Source organism: Periplaneta americana, chromosome 2 (assembly GCF_040183065.1).
Source record: "Periplaneta americana isolate PAMFEO1 chromosome 2, P.americana_PAMFEO1_priV1, whole genome shotgun sequence".
Classification (NCBI taxonomy): Eukaryota; Metazoa; Arthropoda; class Insecta; order Blattodea; family Blattidae; genus Periplaneta; species Periplaneta americana.
In genome coordinates this window covers 58,418,173-58,442,247 of record NC_091118.1, presented here as the reverse complement: position 1 = coordinate 58,442,247, position 24,075 = coordinate 58,418,173, and the positions used below count along the sequence as shown (strand labels likewise).

Sequence of the window (24,075 nt, the reverse complement as noted above, 5' to 3'; positions counted from 1 at the left end):
AAAAACCAAATTTAAATCACGACTGACAGACAAATACCTTCGTGATCAACTACGACTAGCAGTAAGTGACATAATTCCTGATTTTGAAACTTTGTCGCAGTGACATTCTGAAGACAGTTAATTTTAGGTTGTGATATTGTTCATTTCTTTCTTCGTTACACGTACTAAACATTAGTTTGTAGCCTTGTACTGTATACAATTATATTTAAGTGCATGACGTAAGGAAAATGAAAATCCGTTAATAAGTCAGACAGTTGCTTTACTTCCCCTTTGGGTGTCCGCCTCCCTCCATAGGTGCTATGCACATTGCAGGTTACACAGTGGATCGGTGCACGATTACATTTTCGCCACCGCTGGCATAATGCGTGCGCCCGTTATATTTTCAATATTCGTAAGTATGATCATATTTCCCCGTCTTTCCAGAATCTGTCTTGGCTAAGGTAAGCGTTCGACGAGCCTGCATTCTCTTATTTCAAATTCTGCGCACCGCTACCCCAATCTATTTGGCTTCTCGTTTTCAAAATTTATTCGCATATCATCATCTAAGTACAAGATCTCATCATAACAATTTACTCATTATACCCTACCTCAAGACATCTTTATATTCTTCATCCTATACAGTTTCAGTTGCTAGAAATTGGAACTCGCTTCTGAGTGATGTAAGGGGTTGTTGGACAATAACTTCATTTAAGTCAAAATTACATAAATTCTTACTTAACAAATTAATTGCTGATTAATATTTGTTACTTATAATGAAACTAACATCTGTCCATCCTTGTTATTACCATTAATTTCTCTAAATAGAATATGAAACTTCTAATGGCAAAATTTCATTACATTAATATTCTCATTATATAAATATATTTTAGATTTATGTTTTTCCTCCCTATAACATAGTTCTAGTAAACTTATATTAAATTAATTCTCATCATTTTACTAGCTATCTCAACTTAATTATAATTGATTGAATTAAATTAGCTCATAAATTAAGTTATTACTTTATCTTATAGATTTATCTAAATTTAAATAAATGTGTAGTCTACTAGTCGTTAAGACTTAACTGAAAAATATTGCTGGAGAATCTTTTAAGTGTAGTGTAAATATTCTTAATTTAAATATGTATTGTATTGATTTTCAGAGTGGAACAGAAGGCCTTGTGGCCTTAACTCTGCCAGCGAAAATAAAACATTCTATTCTCTTCTATTTCTTAGAGACATGTTTATGATTGGAAACGAAATCAGAGGCAGATGATGTTTATGAAATTATAAGTTTCTTCCTGAATCAGCGTTATGATAAATTACAAGACACTACTAAATGACACATCAATGTTTATGTGTGTTAGTTAATTTTTTAGTGATGACAGCTCTTATCGCTTGTGATGAGAGAGCTGACTGCAGTTCCACAGGTTCACAGACAGGCATTTCCGAGCCAGCTCTCACGTCTAAGCAACTGCACTCATTCGGGTGATGATTAATCTGAAATAGAGCTTTTGTCGAAAATAATTTGATGAAAACTTAATTTTTATGTGGTTTTCTGTGAATATTTGAAAATAGGTATTTACATTAAAAATTCAGAATATGTGTTTTAAGTGAAATAACATGTATACTTTCCCATTAATTGAGCCTAAATGTCATACAAATGCAGCTCTTAAACATGGTGCTAGTTTCGGCCTAAGACTTTATAATACAATTTTATTACAAACCATTTTCCAAATTTGAAATATTTTAAAATTGAAGCTTTTAAAAAAGAAATTTATAAAATTATTCAGGATATATAATATTAACAAATGTGTGTATATTTTTTACCTTTTATTTCTGTCGACTACATGTTTTTATTGAATATCACTGTCTGATTGTCAATTTATATTAATTGTGTTTTTTCTCCCTTTTTCTCTTTCTTCTTTTTTTTTTTCTTGTGTGTTATTTATTGGTTTGAATTAAATTACTTACTGTATTTAGTAAACTGTAAATTTTATGTAATATTATTGGCTAAGACCACACCGTACACGAGCCTGGCTCTTACGGTAGTGGCTGGAAACATTTTTGTTTTATACATTTAATTTGTACTCGCTGGCTAGCTAGTTCAATAAATAAAAAATAATAAAATATATGCTCGAATGACCTTATCCGGAACTTGAAGCACAATCACGAGGTTCTATTAGAGTGCAAATAAATAAAATATTTGTCTAAGAATCCTAGTCCTAATTATGTCTTGTCATAAAATATTTAATGACAATCACAGTTATTTTAAACTCATCGTCTGTGAATATGGTTTGCAGTTTTAAAAAAAGACTTTAAATAGCAAATATAAGTTATAGTTGTCAATTAATCACCTCTGCATGCGATCTGTTATTTGAAAGAGACGTTAAAAACAAGTGATTGAACATTCTGTCTTCCATAGCAGACTGACTAAATGACAAAGAACACCATAAAAATTACATTTCTTTATGCAATGGCTGTAACAGTAGTTAAATTTTCTAATACATGCGAGTATGAGAAAAATTATGTTAAATATATATTTTGTCATGACGAGTTTCATACTTTGTTGAGAGATCTAACTGGATCACAATTTAAAAATTACAAGAGAGAAGAACAATTTAATTAAGTTTGACTATAATTGTGTGTGTGTGTATTCCGCCTTTGCTTATCATACAATTAAATGAATAAATTAATTAGTCATATTTTTCATTAACGTTTTCGGTACGTAAATTGTACCATCTTCAGATGTATGTATATGATGCTAATTGTTAACCAAGCCTATGGGTACATGTATCGTGGACTTAAATGATCGTACCGAAAACGTTAATGAAAAATATGACTAATTAATTTATTCATTTAATTGTATGATAAGCAAAGGCGGAATACACACACACACACACAATTATAGTCAAATTGTGATAGCTTATCGGTATACCTTCAACATGAAATTTAATTAAGGTGATGTCATTCATTATCTTCATTTTCATGGTCACATTATTATAAGTTTTATTATCAGTGTCTGCGCATCTCAGCCCCAAGTTATCTGTTGTCTCATCTTGTATATTTATGCTCCAACCATAACCTAAATACTCGATCTCAGATCACCGGTACATTCAGCATACCTCATCATAACACTTCCCGATACTCTTCATCATTCACCTTTTCAGTTTCTCGTCATTGGAACTCCCTACCTCATACCTTAAGGGGCTGTCAGATGTTTACTAATTTCAAAACCCGGTTGTGAGCTAGCTTACTTAGACTGTGAGTTTTCCTAAAATATATTTTTTTCTAATACATGATTTTTATTTTTAATATATGAATGTCGTTTATTATTTTAACAATTCGATTCACATTACTATAATTGTTTGATTCTTAGAATTACGTGTAACTAAACTTGTTTTCATTGTGTTATTATTATTATTATTATTATTATTATTATTATTATTATTAATTGTATATTGTTCCTGCCTAAAAGATCCAAGGAAAATCTACTGTCTTTCCCTCCTCTTTCACATATTGCATTTCTCCACTCCTGTCTATATTGCGTCTCATTTTCAATATATATATATATATATATATATATATATATATATATATATATATATAACTTAGTGGCTTTTAAGGAATCCGGAGGTTGATTGGCGCCCTCACATAATTCCGCCATTGGTCCCTGTCTGAGCAAGATTAATACAGTCTCTATCATCATATCCCACCTCCCTCAAATCCATTTTAATATTATCCTCCCATCTACGTCTCGACCTCCTCAAAGGTCTTTTTCCCTCCGATCTCCCAATTAACACTCTATATGCATTTCTGGATTCGCCCATACGTGCTACATGCCCTGCCCATCACAAACGTCTGGATTTAATGTTCCTAACTATGTCAGGTGAAGAATACAATGCCAGCAGTTCTGTGTTGTGTAACTTTCTCCAGTCTCCTGTAACTTAATCCCCCTTAGCCCCAAATAATTTCCTAAGCACCTTATTCTCAAACACCCTTAACCTATGTTCCTCTCTCAAAGTGAGAGTCCAAGTTTCACAACCATAAAGAACAACCGGTAATAATGATAAAATAATAATCCGTGGCGCTACAGCCCACGAAGGGCCAAGACCGAACAGCCGGCTGCTGGCCTCACGGTCACATGCCGAAGCAGAGGTGGACGATCACAACCTGCAATTTAAATGTTTTATAAATTCCAACTTTCAGATTTTTTGACAGCAGACTAGATGATAAAAGCCTCTCAACCGAATAACAACAGGCATTCCCCATATTTATTCTATGTTTAATCTCCTCCCGAGTATCATTAGAATAAATATTTAAATTATCTCATTATTGTTGTTATATAAAGGGATTAAAAAATTAAATATATTAAAAATTTTAACATTGTAATATAACGTATGATTGAAAATAGTTATTAGCATTATTTCTTACCAATATTAATTTTTCCTCACTAACATTACTTATCCAACTTTCATTATTTACTATCATGTTGTTTTATGGTCTAGATATTAATGTAATAACTATGTAACCAATTGTTTTCCATTAGAATTAGAGTCTGGCCTGGCGGAAGAGAAGGCCTACTGGCCTTAGCTCTGCCAGATTAAATAAATAAGTAATAATAATAATAATAATAATAATAATAATAATAATAATAATAATAATAATAATAATAATAATTATTATTATTATTATTATTATTATTATTATTATTTCTGCCTTTTTTATGTAATATTGTTCTTATATTGCTTGAGTGGAAGAAAAGGCTTAGGGTAAATTAGGGTCTGTTGAACAGTCGGGCATGTTGGACAATTTGTACTTTAATGTGGTGCCCACAAGTGGCGAGGTAACACGTTAAAATACAAATTGTCCAACATGCCCGACTGTCCAACAGACCCTAATTTACTCTATGGCAACTCTGCGAAGAGAAATAAATAAATAAATAAATAAATAAATAAATAAATAAATAAATAAATAAATAAATAAATTTTTCTGCAACATGCATTGACACTTTTAGCAATGTAGTAAATATAGCTTTATTGAATTTAATATGTAAAAGTGATGAAGTGAAACATGTTCTGTGGAAAATATTAAAGGTGTATTTTACAATAACTATTACATTGTCATAATTTATTAACAACTCACATTTAGCCAAATTGCTTAATACCACCTTTTTCTCATCATGGTGAATTTGCGTTTGTTGCTTTTCTTCTTATATAAGGTTCAAGAGACGTTCTTTGTGGCCAGTGTTTTTGTTCCCAATGACTGCTTCTTGCTCTGCTGTCCTATTCACAGAGGAAATATGGAAACTTTGTATACTCAGCCTGCTGACCAAGAAGCATGCACAACTCTCTCAGATCTCCACAGATCATCCAGTTTAAAAACCCGTTCAAGATTCCCTTAAGTTTCTTTAAGGTGTACCGAATAACCAATAGGTAATTAAGCATAAACCTACTTGTTGCCATTGTGCAAAAGCACTTACCTCCGCCTTCAGACTTGATTTGGAGGATCTATAAAAGTTTCCATTCATCCACTTTGTACTGAACATTAAACTTGTGTATCAAGCCAGGAATATCATTGCAGTATACTAAGGCAAGCTCCTGTGAAAAGTGATGAGTAAATTACTCTTTTCTACTCCTGTACCAATGAAGAAAATATATTCCTGGTGCCAGCAAATTCATTTCTTTTAATCCGGAGCGTAAAAGCTCAACTTTTTCCTTGGGTAATCCTAAATCTCTTATTAAATCATTGAGTTCAAACTCGTAAACTCTTCAAGATTTTCATTCTCACATCACACAGCCTTCTATATTGTTTCTGATGCTCATCAACGGGTTAGTACAACATTCTACATTAGAACACTGAATTATGGATATAGTAAAATCACCAGTATAATAATATTATAAAACATAAAATATAGTTTTGTGTAAAAATGGTACGTGTTATGCCATTTTATGTCATTTCTGGCTTCAGCACATCAAAACTCATAAAAGAGAGCTACAATATTTTTAAAAGTTTCTTTTTTCATCGCAGGCATGTGGAATTTATCAGTAAACTTACAAAACTTTCGAGATCCTGAGAAGTAAAATAACGGAACTAGTAATTTTAAGGATTGGTGACTATTGAGTCATTATCTCGTCTTTCTAGAAACTGACCATAAATGTCAGGTAAAACATTACAAAATACAATGTTAATAACATGATCCATAAATCGTGTGAATTAAAAAATATCTTTATTTCCACCTTATATAGAATGTTATATGTGTATACAAATTTTGAGCTTCGGTGTTATTTTTAGTTCTCGAAAAGTCCACTTCATCAATTACATCTGATTGCAACCTTTTATGTTTCTCTGAAAGCAGAAGGGAAATAATTGTTTATGATATACTTAAATTTCGCTGTAATGCAGTCCATATTTGTTTATGCAAAGAACTCATGGATTGTGCCGTTACAAAGGACTGGAACATCGAGTTCACGTTCCTTTGTGTCACCACATTTATATTGTTCTCTGATAAAAAGTCCGGACTAATTTCTGTTGTTCCTCATTTCTCGTTTTGCAAAATCTTCTCTGACCATATTTTCTGCCCCATTACGGTAGTTAATTGTAAGCCAGTTGGACATTCATTTTGTTACGAGGTTGAGTTATAAATAGAATTTCGCTCATAATTTTATACATTTCCCTTCCTCTCCTCCCCTTTTTCATTTCCCTCTTCCAGCCTTCACCATCTAGTGTTTCAGTACTTCTCTTAGAGCTTTCATCTCTTTGACGTCTGTGTTCCTGTATTTTAAAAATATTTAATCAGACTTCATACCTTATCTTTTGTTAGTCAACATGAAAAGACTTTTTCATTTGTTTTTTTTGTACAGGGCGATCCTTATTTATAAATTTAACTTATTTTATTACACATAAATTACATTACATGAGAGGATCAAATTAGAATGAAACAGTAGTACAGTCTTTAGGATTATTCAACTTATGCATCAGATTTGCTGCACATTTTTCCAGATGTGGCTAAATGTTTTGTATTGTCCTCACAAACATATCATTTGGCCCTCGGCCACACTCCTCTAGAATTATTGCTTCTAAAATAACCATATTCCTAACGTGCACCTTTACTTTAAGGCATCCCCACAGAAAAAAATCCATCGGTGTTAAGTCTAGGCTTCTTGCAGGCCACTGGACATTCCCATGGCGCGATGACCCCTCCAGGAAACGCATTTAAGTTTCTTAATGGTTTTGCAGTCCAACTTTGCATACCTTCCTGTCACCACTTTCCACGAGAATTAAGGACTACCACATCTACATTCGAACAGCAATTTGGGTACGATCATACACAAAAAAAGTTTTGTCGCCATGGTTACAGCTTCAAGATGTAGCCTATTTATACAAAACATTTTCCAGTAAATTTTCTGATTCAATGCACGTGTTTCGGACCGCACTGAGAATAAAATTAAATTCAGTCTTGAATTGTGCTTTAAATGGAACGGAACACAGTGCATTTCAACCAAATACCTTACTATAATAATACCGGACAGCTGTATACTAGCAGTATTACCGTGAGTGCGAAATATCGCGGACCTGATATTTAGCGGAGCGGCGTGGAATTACGCCCACAAATACAAATATTAACATAGCGGAATTCCGATTATTGTTTAAAACGTGAGTTACTAATGTGGAGTCCACACCTGTGGAGTAACGGTCAGCGCGTCTGGCCGCGAAACCAGGTGGCCCGGGTTCGAATCCCGGTCGGGACAAGTTACCTGGTTGAGGTTTTTTTTCCGGGGTTTTCCCTCAACCCAATACGAGCAAATGCTGGGTAACTTTCGGTGCTGGACCCCGGACTCCTTTCACCGGCATTATCACCTTCATTTCATTCAGACGCTATTTAACCTAGATGTTAATACAGCGTCGTAAAATAACACAATAAAATAAAAATAAAAAACTAATGTGGAATAATATATGAAACATTTAAGAAATGTTGAATAATATTTAATGTAAAATTATTATCTTATATCAAAGCTGCATATTGTTAGAAATATTGCATACTTCATATTACTTTCCGTAATTAATTGTTACATATTTTTTCTTTGGTTTAGTGAGACAAAATCAATTCTGACATTAAGAATGAATTTACAGTAACGCATTGCTGACACCTGCAAAGATAAAACTGATAGTATCTGATGCTTGTAATAATAATAATTATTATTATTATAGTTTTACTGTTGTCCACTTGCCTTTATTAATTATTAATAAAGGCAAGTGGACAACAGTAAAACTTAATTTGATAAAACCTTAAAATTTCATTTTAACTTCTATTCATCTATTAGGTCTAAATAAAAAGCTAACTTGTATTTTTCTATCAACAAAAAAATGAAGGCATTAGACCTACTAAAGAATGTTGTTGACTCACGTTTTATGATCCCTCGGAAATGTAAAGTACGATTTGGAGCAATTTGTAATGCTGTAATTTTGTCGTCGTCTTCCTAACAAGTATTAGACCGAGTGGCCTGTTACAGTCTCAAACTAGAATTTTCAGTCCATCTCTTCTTCGGACGACCCAGGGATCTTTTGCCATGCGGATGGTAATGAAACGGTGCTTTTGGAATTCTGCATCGATCCATTCGTTCGAGATGACCCTTCCACTGAAGTTGATATTTGCTGATGAACTGCATAATGGGTTCTATATGTATGTATGTATGTATGTATGTATGTATGTATGTATGTATGTATGTATGTATGTATGTATGTATGTATGTATGTATGTATGTATGTATGTATGTATGTATGTATGTATGTATGTATGTATGTATGTATGTATGTATGTATGTATGTATGTATGTATGTATGTATGTATGTATGTGTGTATGTATTTATTTACACTGCAAGTGGGCAAGCACCCGGTGGCAGTGGTATATACAATATTAACAATACACAATAAAATGATAAGCAAAACACAATAAAATTTACAATACACAATACAATTTTACAACACATATACAATTTTATACACAATACAATTTAACACAATAATAATAAAGCATAAATAAAATACCTAATTTTACAATACAACCTATATAATTACGTATAGGTCCTACATAAGTTTCAGTAGTCTTTCACTTTACTCTCATCTCATTCCCTGTAGTGGCACAAGACGCATTTCACTGACACTTTAGCACACATTTCACTGGCACTCTGTAACACATTTCACTGACACTATAGAACACATTTCATTGACGCTATAAATTATCACTGATCGGAACTTTTCACTGCATGTAAAACCATAACTTCAATGACTCACCTCGCTTCACTGATACAACAGTTCAAATAAGTCAAATAATTGCATCCTTATGCATACTTATAAACAGAACTACATTTAAACTAAACATTTCTATCCTAAGGCCCTCTTACACGCTATTTTTAAATAATTTACAATTCAAACCAAGGAAGTAAACTCGTCAGGCTAGATAAATACACGTCACCTTAAAAAATTAAATGTTGAATGTCACCTTCATTTCAATTTGCACTTTATACACAACTTTTTAAATTATTCTTGAATCTCCTTAAGGAAGGACAACCCTCAAAGACCGCTGCAGGTAGGTCATTCCAATCATTTATAGTTCTATTTAAAAATGAGAATTTACCTACATCCGTTTTCTGTTTCCTACATTTGATTTTAAAATCATGATCGTTCCTACCATAGTACGTTGGCTTTTCTAACCGAGCCGTTATGTCTACCCATGCTTTCTGACCTAGATGTGCTCTATACAATGATGTTATTCTAGTTTTTCTACGTCTGTTTTCCAAAGTTTCCTATTTAAGTTCTTTTATCGTATCGTTTCCATCTTCTCTTTTACCTTTAACAAATTTAGCTGCCCTATACTGGATTCTTTCTAAGGAATTTATCTGATATATTCTATAGGGATCCCAACATGTAGTTCCGTATTCCATTAACGGTCGCACTAACGTTAGATATGCTATTTCCCTCGATTTGGGGCTAGCCTTTCTCAAGATTCTCATAATAAAGTGAAGTGCCCTCCATGCTTAATATTGGCTGTGCTAAGGTTTTATACAAGCCTATTCTTGTGTGCCTTTGTACTAGTGAAGGTTTCATGATTTTATTAATGATCCCCATTGTTTTATTATATTTACATATTTTTCAGCAATATCTACTTCATCATAAGGTGATAGTGTATAGCCAAGGTAAGTGAAAGTATTTACTTTTTCTATTATTTTATTATTCAAGCAGATTTTACTTGGTGCAAGGAATTTCCCACAAAATGACATGATTTTCGTTTTTTCAATATTAATTTCCATGTTATATTTTTCACTGACCATATTTGAATTGTGTACTGAATATTGTAAATCATCTTCAGTTGATGCTATGAGAACTAGATCGTCAGCGAAAAGTAAAGCATCAAGCTGCAAATTTCGATTAATTGGAATAAATCCATGGCGTGTCAGTGGCCAATCTTGAACGATTCTGTTTATATATATAATGAACAGAAGTGGTGAAAGGCCACAGCCTTGTCGTACTCCACTATAAATGGGTCACCATTGTGAAAGTCTATTGTTGCTTCGAATTGCTATGATGGTTGTTTTATATATGTTGTAAATATTTTGTATAATCTGTTGAGGTACTTGATCATCTGCCAAAATCTGAAGTAATTTATTCCGATTAACTTTATCAAAAGCCTTTTTAAAGTCAATGAATGCCATATATATGTTTCTAGATTAAATTCTCTATGTTTCTCAACCAGTAATTTCAATGCAAAATAGCCATCACAACAGGATCTTCCTCTACGAAAACCATTTTGTTCTTCACTGATAATATTGGCATAATGCTCATTGAGTAGCAATTTATAAATAGCACATATACACCCTGGCATTTTAACACAGTACTAATTAATAAAACTATTAACTAGCCCAGCAACAATATACATTGCAGTTGATTACAGCTTGTTTCGCGAGTATCGCCACACCGGTCGCCTAGGTAGCAGCACCAGCGTCGTTAGCGCGCAGAACTGCTAGCTGTCCGGTATTATTATAGTAAGGTATTTGTTTCAACGGTGGAATGAGTCACTTAACCTTACTGTTGGATATAAACATGGGTCGCCCTGTATATACAGAGTGTAACAAAAGTTTCTGGTACAGTGAAAATTTTAGTTTTTTTTTTTTTTTTTTTCAAATATTTGATGGTAAATATCACATTTTCAGCCAAATTATTAATAAAGAATTGCATCACACCACAATCAAGTACAGGGACATCATTTTATTTTTACTAACATTTTTAATATTAACCTGTCTGTAACTTTGGATTAAAGGTCCAGAACCGGAAACACCGCTTGCTCCCCCTTCCAAGACTGGAGTTCGATGATACTAGCGTAAAATACAAATCACTTTACTAGGTATAGGAGGGAAGAAAAGTAGTTCATCCATTTATGTAAACTAGGAAATATCGCAATTTTGAGTTTGATAAATTTCGTTAGGTTTTTGTTCAATCAAAGTACAGTACTGTATTAACACTTAGTGTTTTTACTCACGAATTGAGCTATCCATTCGGTCTTATTAATTATGTAGTGTATATTGTACTGTTACAGCACATTAGCATACAATATAGTGAATGAAGTTAAATTGAAAAATAATCATAATATAGGCATTTGAACACATTTTTGAAAATGGTGGCCGTTCATTTCGATACGGGCTTCAGTTCTTTTGTGCATATTATCGCACTATAGACTATCGTACCTAATTCCAATAACCAGTTTCGTCCTTCGTACGAGTAACTCATGTTGGAATAATTCTATACCTACTCTATAAAAGAGTACCTTACGTACTGTAAATTTAATCTTCACTTCTGCGCAATTCCAAAAGATAAAATTACTCATAAATGCTATCTACTGTCCGTTCAAGTGGTTTTGTCCCAGGGTCGTAGAAAGGGGGGGATCACGTGACAGTTAATTACTTAACGAGGTCCTTTTATTTAAGTTATTTTGAACAGTTATATAATATATCGTAGATGTCCAATTCCTAACAGAAATTAATGTTTTCAGAAAAGAGCTAAGACAACTCAGCTACTACTAGTCTTTACAGAGGGGCGAATAGAAGCAGGTGGGGGAAACCGGGATGCGACGTAGGCAAACGGACTTGTGCGAAAATATGATTCAATTTCGTCACTGGAAAACGTGAACATATTTCTGGAACGTACAATACTCACTAACTCAGTACTGCATGCGCGGCCTGGTTCTGTGTGGAGAACGGTTGGAAGTTTACTAGTAGAGGAGGTGGGAGTGAAGTACATTCAAAAACTCAGGTACAATAAAAATTGAAGTAAAAATAAAATGATGTTCCTGTAGTACCAACTCCTACACCTTAAAATTTGGTCAAGGGTCCTGAAAAAATGGACACTATAAAAGAGAATAAGTCTAACATACTGTTAGAGAAACTTTTGTTACACTCTGTATAATATCTGTAAATAAATTAAGTTTTCCTATTTTATATAATTGGATGAGAAGATATAAACATACGGGCATGTTTTCCAAGATAAATTGTCCAGAGTGCGTATTTTATATTCTCTGAAATGATCATATAGCCCGACGTTTCCGAACATGGGTTCTTATTCAAAACGTTTTCTTCTCAATCCTCTCTATAATAAACCCTAGACCTTTGTAATATTAATTTCGAAACACTCTGTAGAATCTCATGAGCTTTGGATTGTTTCTATATAACCACACACATTTCTGTATTCGTAATGTATGCAAACTTACAAAGTAATTGTTAAAGTTCTTACTGGGTAAGTAGAAATATTTAAAACATAAAACTATGTGTTTGTGGCATTATTTCATCTTCGTATGTAGTGTGTGTAAATAATATTGTTGTGAGGTTTACGGTGTTTCTAGTTTGAATACATTAAGCGATCTATCTGTAATATTTATCTGTGTGTTCAAGCTATGTATTAAATAGTATGAACTGTGAGTTGTTACTACAGTCTAGTACATACAGTCACGAAGCTCGAGGTGATTTTTTTGTTGCATTTCTTGAGATTACAGCGCTCCAAGGTACTATTTCTCATTGCTGCTCGTAAAGACAAGTTGTGTTAACTGTGGAATGTTCGTTACCGTTTGTGATAAATGTTGTAACTAAAATAAAATAATTGGAATAATAATATGGGACAAGGAGGAGACGTTTGTAAGGTTATTTCAGATAAAGAAAAGTTGAAGAGTATAAGTTCAAAATAGATCTATTTAACAGCAGAGACTCTCAGGGTCGATTTCTAAAACGAGGTCTAGACTACGACCATGGCTTTAAACCGCGTTTGTGCGAGATCGTGCGTATTTGCTTGGTTTACGCACAAAACCAATCCGCGGAAAGTCTAAAATTCCACATTCAGTATTCCCAACCTAACACACACAACAATTTTCCTCTTCTTACAGCTTAAGTGACATATTGATTTTACTGCCTTAGGCTTTTAACAAATTATTTTTAGAGACGTTCAATATAGTAATAATTATAAATTGGAAACTTACCACTGCAATTTCACCTAAATTGCACTGTTAATTATTGTTTTTAGATATTTGCAAAAATTAAGTAGGCCTAAACTCTACAACTCCACTAAAGTTACTGCATTCGTGATGCAAGTAGCATTAAGGAAGCCGTGAAAAAATCAACAAGATTCCAGATGCCGATGTTATTACTGCAATATGTTATATAAATAATACTGTTAAAATATTAAAATGAAAAATAAATCATTACATAACCTTACCGTTTGTCTTAAGTTTGCATTTATAGACTGGGGGGGAAAAAAAAAAAGACAGACGTACATCAGGCCTGCTGGAGTATAGTAAACACAGAAAACATTTTAAAGTAACAATGTTGAAGATAGATATTTGTGTTTTCCAAATTTGCGGTCATTGAAGAGAAACCAAGATGGAGATTTCATTGCAACTAATTAGAAATTCCTCTTTCAGGTATGTAATAAACGATCTTTACACAAAATAATGTACGATACACGAGCGGTATGTTTTCTTTCAATTCTCGGAAATTAAAAAAGCTCAACTACGTTTCGCTTTTTCAAACTTTTCCTCTAACATGAAAACTTCAACATACCGCTCTTGTAACGCATATTATTATTGCATTTATAAAACGAGGTCTTTTTCATTTTACTGAGCCACGGCTCGAAACCATGGTCTGAAGCAGACACCACGGCTGGGCAGGTTTAAAACTACGGCTTCATATATACAAGATGGAGGAAGTAGATCAAGTGGATGATTATCAAAGGAAAATTTGTGTCTGCGAGTATTAAATCTCCGGATTAGAGTGATGAGAGAGAGGAATAATCCTTTGTAACTATATAATGACGATAATTTCTGGGGAATATTTCGATTTTCGAAGAAAGCAACGCAAAATTGAGCAAGAATACTAAATAATAATCTGCTAAGAAATGGAAGAGGCGATAGGTTGACAATTTTTTTACATCTTCTTGTTGTTTTCAGGAAAGTAAGATATAATATTTTATATTAATTATACATTTATGCCTTTAGGACGATATAGGGTAAACGCGGGTGAATCGGATTGGAGGACGAATCGGATGAGTTAATATAAATTGCTGGTCCTACCTAGAGTGCTGTAGTGAGTTCTTGCTGATACTATCCTCTGAAGTCAAAGAATGCTAGTATTTGAGTTCGATGACCATAAGAAGTTGGCGTGTGTACGACCTACTGGTGATAAATAGACTACTTTTTTATAAGTTTGAGGTACGTAGATGCTCTGAATTTGCCATTTTGTTCATTTTTAGCTCTGGATTAAACAATTTTTTGAACACACATTATTTAAACTTACGCAGCAAGTTATGTAGGAGGAAAGAACAGTCTGTCTTGATTCTGTAACCTCACCTGATGTTCTCATTTATTTGATGCCAGTGCTGCCAATTTGCAAATATGTATTTCTGTGCATGTGCGGACGAAACGGATCAGTGAATGGCGGGTAGTTTGAATTGCTTATTTTATATAGAAATGGCAATATAGTTTTTTTTTTTTTAATTCCGGATGGGTAGACTTCAGCACGAGGAAGACCCAGACAAATTGCTTGTCTTCTCACTTCACCAGAGAACATAGCACAAATGAAGAAAAAGCAAAAATTAAAAAAAAACGAGAAGATAAATATTAAGAAAGGATGCAGAATGAACAGAAAAAAATGTGCAAAGAGAAAGTGAGGACATGATTGAGAATAACGATAGTGATGATGACGACGACGATGATGATGATGATGGTGATTATGATGAGGAGGATGAGGATGTGGTTGTAGAAATAGACACTGAAGGGAGTGATGACATTTGCCAATTTTGTATGTTGAAATATTCTGATCCCAAGTCTGCGAAGAAAGGAGAATGGATCCAGTGCAACGTAAGGGTGAATGGTACCACGAGGTGTGTGTGGGAGCTAAGGGGAGAAAGACGTTTATCTGTGGAAAATGTGTTTGAAAACAGAGAAACTAAGAAATATGATTTTGCTATTACTGAGCTTCTAATTTTGTATCTTACAGCATGAATAATAAGTTTCCACTGCTTTTTCTTTCAATCCGATTCACCCGCAATACCAATCCTATTCACCCGCCACTGGAGGATGATTCGGATCAATTTTAACAACCAATTAAGTTTAAGAAAAATAAAACATAATAACTATTTCTGACAGACTGTTGCGTCAGACTTAAAGTTCATGAAATTATCTTGCAGCGGACAGTAAGAGACGCAAGAATTAACAGCGTATTACCATTTTTATTTATAATTATTTAAAAAATGATCCGATTCACCCGCGTTTACCCTATCTTAATTCTTAGTTTTACAGTAGTTTTGGACATTTCATTTAATGGGCCTAGAAGAATATGAAACAAACGTGATTTTGTCTTCTTATTTTGAGTTTTATGCTACTGGGGTTTTCCACGTAGTAGGCCCTATTAGCCTAACGTGAAAACAGAACATACTCCATTTTAGTTTAAATTGAAATTTTAATCCAGTTAATATTTAGGTTATTAATTCCTAAGAACCGTGTTTTCATTTAGTTAATGTTGGTAGTAGTTATGAACAAACGATAAACTACAACATAAACTCTCGACTTGTGCTAATTATTTGGGTAATATCATTCTGGCACCTAAAAATCCTTTCCCTATTAAATACTAAGTAATGCTAGTATTTTAAACGCACGTATATTCCCTAAATATAACAATACCATTAGCTGAGAACAAAAGAACGTGACTTACTGCAATTCAATAAAAATATTAATCCCGATGTTCATTTATTTCTAATATCGACTGTGTACAGGAATAAAAATCGATTCTTAGCTGCGTTGTCATATATAAAACCCTGGAACCTCGGTTTCTTCTCAAGCCGCGTCTCGACTTCGTTTCAGAAATCGCATAAGGATTCAGACCTCGATCACGGTTTAAAAGCCGAGGTTTGGAACCACGATTTCGTCTGTGTTTTAGAAATCGACCCTCAATGTATTGCTTAACTAAGTTAGATTTTCCTTAAGAGAGAAATGTGGTTTTAGATTTAATAATAAAGTACATTCATTTCTTATGGTTTGCGAAAGCCAAATAGACGGTATTTTTATGGCATGCTCATAAACGTACATAAATATGGATTATTAATTTTATTGTTAAAGATCTTCTTGATGTACATGGCTTTCCACAAGAGTGTTGTGAAGAAACTAAACTGTTGCATTTGAAGATATACAGGTGATTTATATAGAACTAACACATTTCTTTCTTTCTTTCTTTCTTTCTTTCTTTCTTTCTTTCTTTCTTTCTTTCTTTCTTTCTTTCTTTCTTTCTTTCAATACGAATGATTTGAATAATTTTGAGAGAAAAATTGTTCCGGGGCCGGTTATCGAACCCGGGACCTTTGGTTAAACGTACCGACGCTCTACCAACTGAGCTACCCGGGAACTCTACCCGACACCGATCCAACTTTTCACTCTATATCCACAGACCTCAAAGTGGGCTGACAACCGTCAAGCAACCTACATTGAGTGCACACTAACTCTGTGTGACTTAAATTGTGGTTTTCTGTTAACGAACAATGACGTGTAGTATGCAAATCAAGCTTTCAGGTATAACTCCTTGTAAAGTTGATTTGAATAATTTTGAGAGAAAAATTGTTCCGGGACCTGAAAGCTTGATTTGCATAATACACGTCATTGTTCGTTATTTTCAATCATATGTTATATTGCAATGTTAAAGTTCCTAATGTATTTAATTTTTTTAATCCCTTTGTGTAGAAATTTTACTGTAGATATTTCACTTCCTATTAAAAATGTTTGATTAATAAATGAAATTAGAAAACCACAATTTAAGTCACACAGAGTTAGTGTGCACTCAATGTGGGTTGCTTGACGGTTGTCAGCCCACTTTGAGGGCTGTGGATATAGAGTGAAAAGTTGGACCGGTGTCGGGTAGAGTTTCCGGGTAGCTCAGTTGGTAGAGCGTTGGTACGTTTAACCAAAGGTCCCGGGTTCGATAGCCGGTCCCGGAACAATTTTTCTCTCAAAATTATTCAAATCAACTTTACAGGGAGTTATACCTGAAAGCTTGATTTGCAAAACGAATGATTGCTAGCTAGACTTTGTTATACCTCAAATGTAGAGTATCTTTGGGAAATTACTAACCTCTATAGCATATGTTGAAAATTCTTTATTTATTCGACTGAAAACTCACTTAATGACCAATTTTTAACGTCAAATTAAGCAGGAGTTTTGATTCCCTGTCACGAGGTGCTCAAATTTATTCCTTATATTTGTCTTTTCCACTCACCAGAGATCCAGTTGTTCCCTTTTGTTTACCAGTCCCAGTATTGTGTTTCTTAGGGGAGGATTACGAACACTAAATTCTCTCTGGTATGCCCTTTGAATAGCTGTAATTGAATTCGTAATCCAGTGTTGAAGGAAGAGCCGTTGATTTAATGTGTACTGCATTTTCATTGACTAAGACAAAATGTCGAAAACAGCTGCCAACAGTAAGGAATAAAGAATAAACATTTGCGTATCTCGTGATCAGGGAATCAAAACTCCTGCTTAATTTGACGTTAAAAACTGGTCATTAAGTAAATTTCTAGCCAAATAAAATAAAGAATTTTCAACATAGAGGTTATTAATCTCACAAAGATACTCTGCATTTGAGGTATAATAAATTGTGGCCAGCATCATTCGTTTTGAAATACTGTAAATAAATGGGTAAAAACGTAATACGGCGAACGCTAAGCTCCGCCCACGACCCCTTTCCACTTTTCCCCTACAAGCTCACCACACACTCTACGTGATAGGCCAGTGTTGTGTCGAAAGCACATTTCATGTGGGTGGGGATAACTTCCCCTACTGGCGTTCGCCGTATTACGTTTTCGCCAATAAATGAATGAATGAATGAATGAATGAATGAATGAATGAATGGATAAGAGAGAAATGAATGAATGAAAAATAAATAAATTAATTAATTAATAAAGAGAGAAATAAATGAATAAAATGTGTTAGTTCTATACAAATCAGTATGTATTTGTCAGTGTTAGATTGCACTATATAATTAATTTTCACAATGAAATCCTTCAGTCTAATAGAAAGAACACTAGGGGCCATATTCATAGACATTCTTAGCGCGGGCTTCCGGTGGATGATCAGCGAACTAACGTTTTTCGTATTCATAAACCAGTGTTAGCGATATGATATGATATGAATCCTGTACAAATAATCAGTCGATAGCCGGGGCTAGTTTAGCACGCTCGTAGTGCGGTCTAGCGAAATGTCTATGAATAGCACTCTAGTCTATAAAGTTGTCACCTAGGCTGCTGAAATTTCTGGATAAATCATCATTAGGCGTACTCCTTTCAGTCGATATGTTTTTGATAGTACTCGTTTTATTATTTTCATGTGTTACTTTATTAGAGACTTATAAAAATTAAGTGTGTTGTAATAAAATTGATTGATCATGTTTTATTTTCAATGTTCGTGTGATTATTATTTCTTAACATCATCCGACTTTGATAACTAGGCCTACACTAAAAGTAACGATACGCGCAAGTTACTGCAGTCCCAGTCATTATTTCATATTTCCTATTATTATTATTATTATTATTATTATTATTATTATTATTATTATTATTATTATTATTATTATTATTATTATTGTAATGGTAACTGCACGTCAGGGTGTGTGAAAGACGTAGTCTATTAAACCACAGTCTAGTATATACAGTCACGAAGCTCAATACGTAGTAAATATGCATCCATAGATAGTTGCTAACCACAGGGATCGCTAATATCGCCTCATCGCAGACAATGCGAAATAGCACCGGCACAGTCTATTGTTCCTAGCACCCTCACAACTCAAGCTTCGTGACTGTATACTGTATACTAGACTGTGATAAAACCAAAGTAAATGCAAGAAACGAATTGGTCACTCGCATTATGAATAGTGCTGCCATCGTAAAGGAACGAACATTCAAACAACTGTATTTCCACACCCACTGAAAATTGGACACGTGTTTATATGATTTTTTTTTTTACTCAGAATAGTCCATACTACCACCACCTGAAGTATTTATTATTTCTCCTGAAACACCCTGTATGCTTATAACTAGACTTCGTGGAATTGCCACGAGAATCGCAAGGTTTACTGCGCACGCGGTATAGACTGTATGAGAAGGGGACGTGCAAAGGATAGAATATGCCTCTAATGTAAACACTGAGCAGTATACTGCGGTTACAATAAAAGCTGTATCCTTCATTCAAGAAATATAATGAATGATCATTGAAGTATGAAATATCTAAACATGTAAGTACACAATTATTGTATAGTGAGATATATTAACTCTTAAAATTTAATGTAAGATACTCACATCATCCTTGAATATGTGCATTGCAATGAAGAGGTACGTACATTTTGAGTGGCTGCAAAGTAACCTTCTCCGATGGTCACTTAAACAGTTTTTATTTTGGGCAAATGTACGTTCAACATCACACGATGTAATACGTACATATTTGAAGAACGGAAAGTCGCTATTTTTTAGTACACCAACTTCAGACGTCTTGTTGTGACCTGATAGTACATCATTTATAATACGAAGTTTTGAATAGGCAGAATCTTTAGCAACTCAACTTACATTTCACTTTTTCTGCAATTAGTGAATTGTTATTTTGGATAACGGTTTGTGATACTTTATCCACTATATTAAGGGCTTCTGAGAGTTGTAGTTTAGACGACTCTAAGAGGATGATGCTTTTGGACACGATTTTAAAATTAGAATCAATGAACAGAATATCTTCCAATAGCTGTTCAGAAGGCAATGATTTTATAGCTGCAACAGCGGAACTGTCTGTCCTATCCAATGCATCAATTACCTCCATTATTTTGGCTTAATGTTCTGCATAATAATGAACAGCATCCAACCACGTTTCCCACCGTGTCAAGACTGGCTGCGGGGGTAAGGGTATTCCAGGGGCAATTGTTTGGAACAGCAACACTCTCATTGCAGTTTGTTCGATTGAATTCTTGTATACACTGAACAAATGTTAAGCTTTGACTATTCCAACCACAGTAATGCAAAAACAAGTGCTTACATAGGTATACATTAGCTGTAGCTGCTCTATCTATTTGGACCGGTCACAACTCTTAACATGAACTGCTTATACTACGAGACCGGGCGGTCGCTCACCTCTTCTATACTACCGTACATCGGCAACCTGATTGCATGCTGCGTGTGGCAATTCAACGAAGTCTGCCTATAACAATGAAAGACGAACTGTCTTAAAGAACTGTTGTGTGTTTAATTTGTGGTAATGTCTTTGTTAAATATTTTCACGCAAAGCTAACAATATATTTTCTCTGTCTTTTCAGGTAAGTGTGGAGATGTTCCTTCTTTGATTGGCTGTGGGACCTTTTCATCACTATGGTAACGTACAAAATCCCCTCTTGTGTTCGTGACTGCCGTTCTGTTTTCCAGTATTGTCTACGAAAGAGTCCTGTCTGTTTCCTTGTGATATATTCGTGTGAAGTGTGTTATCATCCCGCTCTTTGCGTGACGTGTCTTTCCCACAGAAAAATGTTTCTCTAATATGACAAGAAGTGGGGGATTATGTGGTATGGAAATTATTGGTTTAGTCAGACATGTCGAAGTGGGGTTCTTCGTAAAGTGAGAAACTCTCTTTCTAAGTTGAAAATCTTGATACCTATATTTGAATTATACAAACTGTGCAAACAGTAATATCTATAAATACCTACAGGAAGAAAACGAAAACAAAGGTCATGGTAGTTAAAAAGGTAATCTTGGTATCACTTACGAGATTCAGATGTCTTCGGACAGTTGACTAAACAACAAAAAAACACTTAAAAATACATAAATATTCGGAAAGATCCAAACTATAAACGTGTAAAGTTTCATAACTGACAAAAATTTGCCTAAAGTAGGTGAAATTAACATGGCGGGGATAGGGTCTACAATCCCTCCTAAAAATATTACAATTAAATAGAATCAGTTATACTAAATATCTCGCTGTCAAAATATTTCTATGACTGTAATTCATACTCAAAAGAAACATTCTTACATTTAATTAGTGCTGTTGATCGATCAAAATATTTAGTCGATTAGCTATTTGAATTTAATCGATTAATCAAGTTCTGATCTAGTTGAAAAAATGTTATAATATACTGTAATACACAATTATTATTAAATTTAACTTAGATATTAAATGTTGTATATCTGTAGACTATATATTGTATCGTTACATTACAAAACAACTATTTTAATTACTTAGTAACATATTTATTATGAGCTTATAATTTATTTTGTCATTATCTCCGGGAATTTTTAGACAAACATAAATAACAAGAAGTATGAAGACTCGCCTAGTTAATACTGCTTCATCCATGATTTTAAATATGTGAGTTCATTCACATGCTCCGAATTAAGTGCCGCTCTACGTTTAGTAACAATGTTTCCTGCATTACTAAACACGAAAAATCTTTTTTCTGACAAGCACTTCTCCACGATCGTTCAATTTAAATCCAAACGTTTCACCGAGTTTACCTATCAAATTCTCATATGACATAATGGAGTTTACACTTTCCTCAAACCACAGAAAATTGATTTTTTTTCTTTACCAAACTAAACACATAACCTTCATATACAAACTCATTACAGAAACTAGAAAGCACCTGCAAAACTACAGCGGTCGAAACGGAAGACTGGACCCTATTGTAATCGAATTACCAGATTTTAATAAGAGAAGAAAGTAGTTACGCTCTCAATTGCACACGGTGTAGACATGGCTATCTTAAAAGGGATGAGAGGGACGAATCCCAGAAAAGTATGTATTTCATATGCTAGGAAGATGAGCTGACAACAGGGTGGAAGTTTTCTTGGAAAACTATAAAACTTAATGAGGGTTTCGCTTTGTGTTTCAACTTTCAATAGAGGTAGAGTAGGTCGCTGTCCTCATATTTCCATCTCTTTCTGAAGTGTTTGTGCAAAGATTTTCCCTACTTTACCTGGTTTACAGTTAGAAAATAACAGTATTCTTGTGCTTTTAATTAAGAAATTTTCGAGAGAGAAATATTGTCAGTATTTTTAGTATGAGTTTGTATTAACAAAATAATAATTAATATCAACTACAATCGATTAATTTTAATCGACTCGATTATTCGATTATATATTTTGATCGATTAATTTTACAACAGAAATTGATCGATTAATCGATTAAATCCCACGACACTACATTTAATGTTATATCTGGAAAACAATGGCTCATGGAACGTTTGAATAATTAACATTATTTGCATATAAAATATTTAAAATATAATAACTTAATAACTGTTAGTCCGATTAAATTCAGATTTTAAGAAAATCTGTCAACAAATTTGGACGTTTGAAAATTCAGACCCTGCATGCCTTAACTAAAAATAAAATTGCGAATTGTGAAATATTCTGATGTGATGGGCAAAAACTAAGTACATTTTCGTAATCAGCACACAAAAGTCGATAAGAAACGCTATTTGGTTTCAATTCATAGAAAATCATGCGGCACGGTGTATCATTCCTTTCTTCGTCTCTTCATCGTCTCACCATCTACCTCTTCTTCATCCCATCTTTCATTATTCATCATGATCCCCTCCTTCGTCATCGTCTTCTTCATCAATAACTTCATCATTATCTTCTACATAACTTTCATCAGACGATCGCCTTCATCATGATCGCCTTCACCATCATCGCTTTCATCATTTTGATCGCCTTATTCATCTCAGCCTTCAATATCATCATCATCATCGCTCTTTCATTCGTTTTCTCCTCCATAATCTTCTTCAACATCATGGCCACCTTCTTCATCATCACCACCATCATCCTTTTCTTCATGGAAACCTTTTCCTTCACCTTCTTTTCCTTCATCACCTTCGTTATTATGTTCTCCATTTACATCTTCATCTTCATCTCCACCTTCTTCATATTAAACTTTATCTTCGCTACCTTCTCTTCTCCATCATATTTTCACCTTATTCATTTGTTACTTCTTCATCTTCACTTTATTACTCATTATTTTCATCGTACACAACCACTTTCCTGACCTTTCTCAACGTTTTGTTATGATCTTCAACATTACCTTGTCAAGTCCGCCGAGTTAGCTCTGTTGTGGTAACGTGTTTGCCTCCAGACTAGCCGGCCCGGGTTCGATTCCCGGCGGGATTTGAAATTTTCATGTAAAATTTCTATCTCGGGACTAGGAGAGATGGCGGTGCGCAACTTCTAATCACTAGATTATGCACCAATATGCCTGGGTTAAATCCCAAATCTCTCCGCCGTGCATATGAAGAGAAGGCATACGTCACTGTTGATAGTGATTCGTCTGTCGGAAGGGGAAGTTAAGCCTGGCGGCCCCCTTGGTGCTATTCGACAGTACGTGCCGGCACCAGGTTTCCCCTTCTCCCTTCCTTGTCATGATCATCATCACTCATTCCAGACACTACACTTACATATACACTCATCCTAGTACAGGACATAACTCTCCACAGATACACATCATGTACAGTGTGGCCCGCTGAAGTGGTGTAAACTGGAAAATGGGTCACAGTTCTG

The 24,075-nt window shown here is 34.2% G+C and overlaps 1 protein-coding gene across 1 annotated transcript in view; it reads left to right on the top strand.

Moving 5' to 3' along the window:
- Window positions 1–21,245, top strand: part of LOC138695270 (protein slit-like) — a 444,144-nt gene extending 422,899 nt beyond the window's left edge. The window contains exon 2 of the mRNA XM_069819707.1: window positions 20,847–21,245. Within this exon, the coding sequence (XP_069675808.1) occupies window positions 20,847–20,850 (4 nt within the window). The 3' untranslated portion in view covers window positions 20,851–21,245. The remainder of the gene's footprint in view (window positions 1–20,846) is intronic.
- The last annotated feature ends 2,830 nt before the right edge of the window (window positions 21,246–24,075 follow it).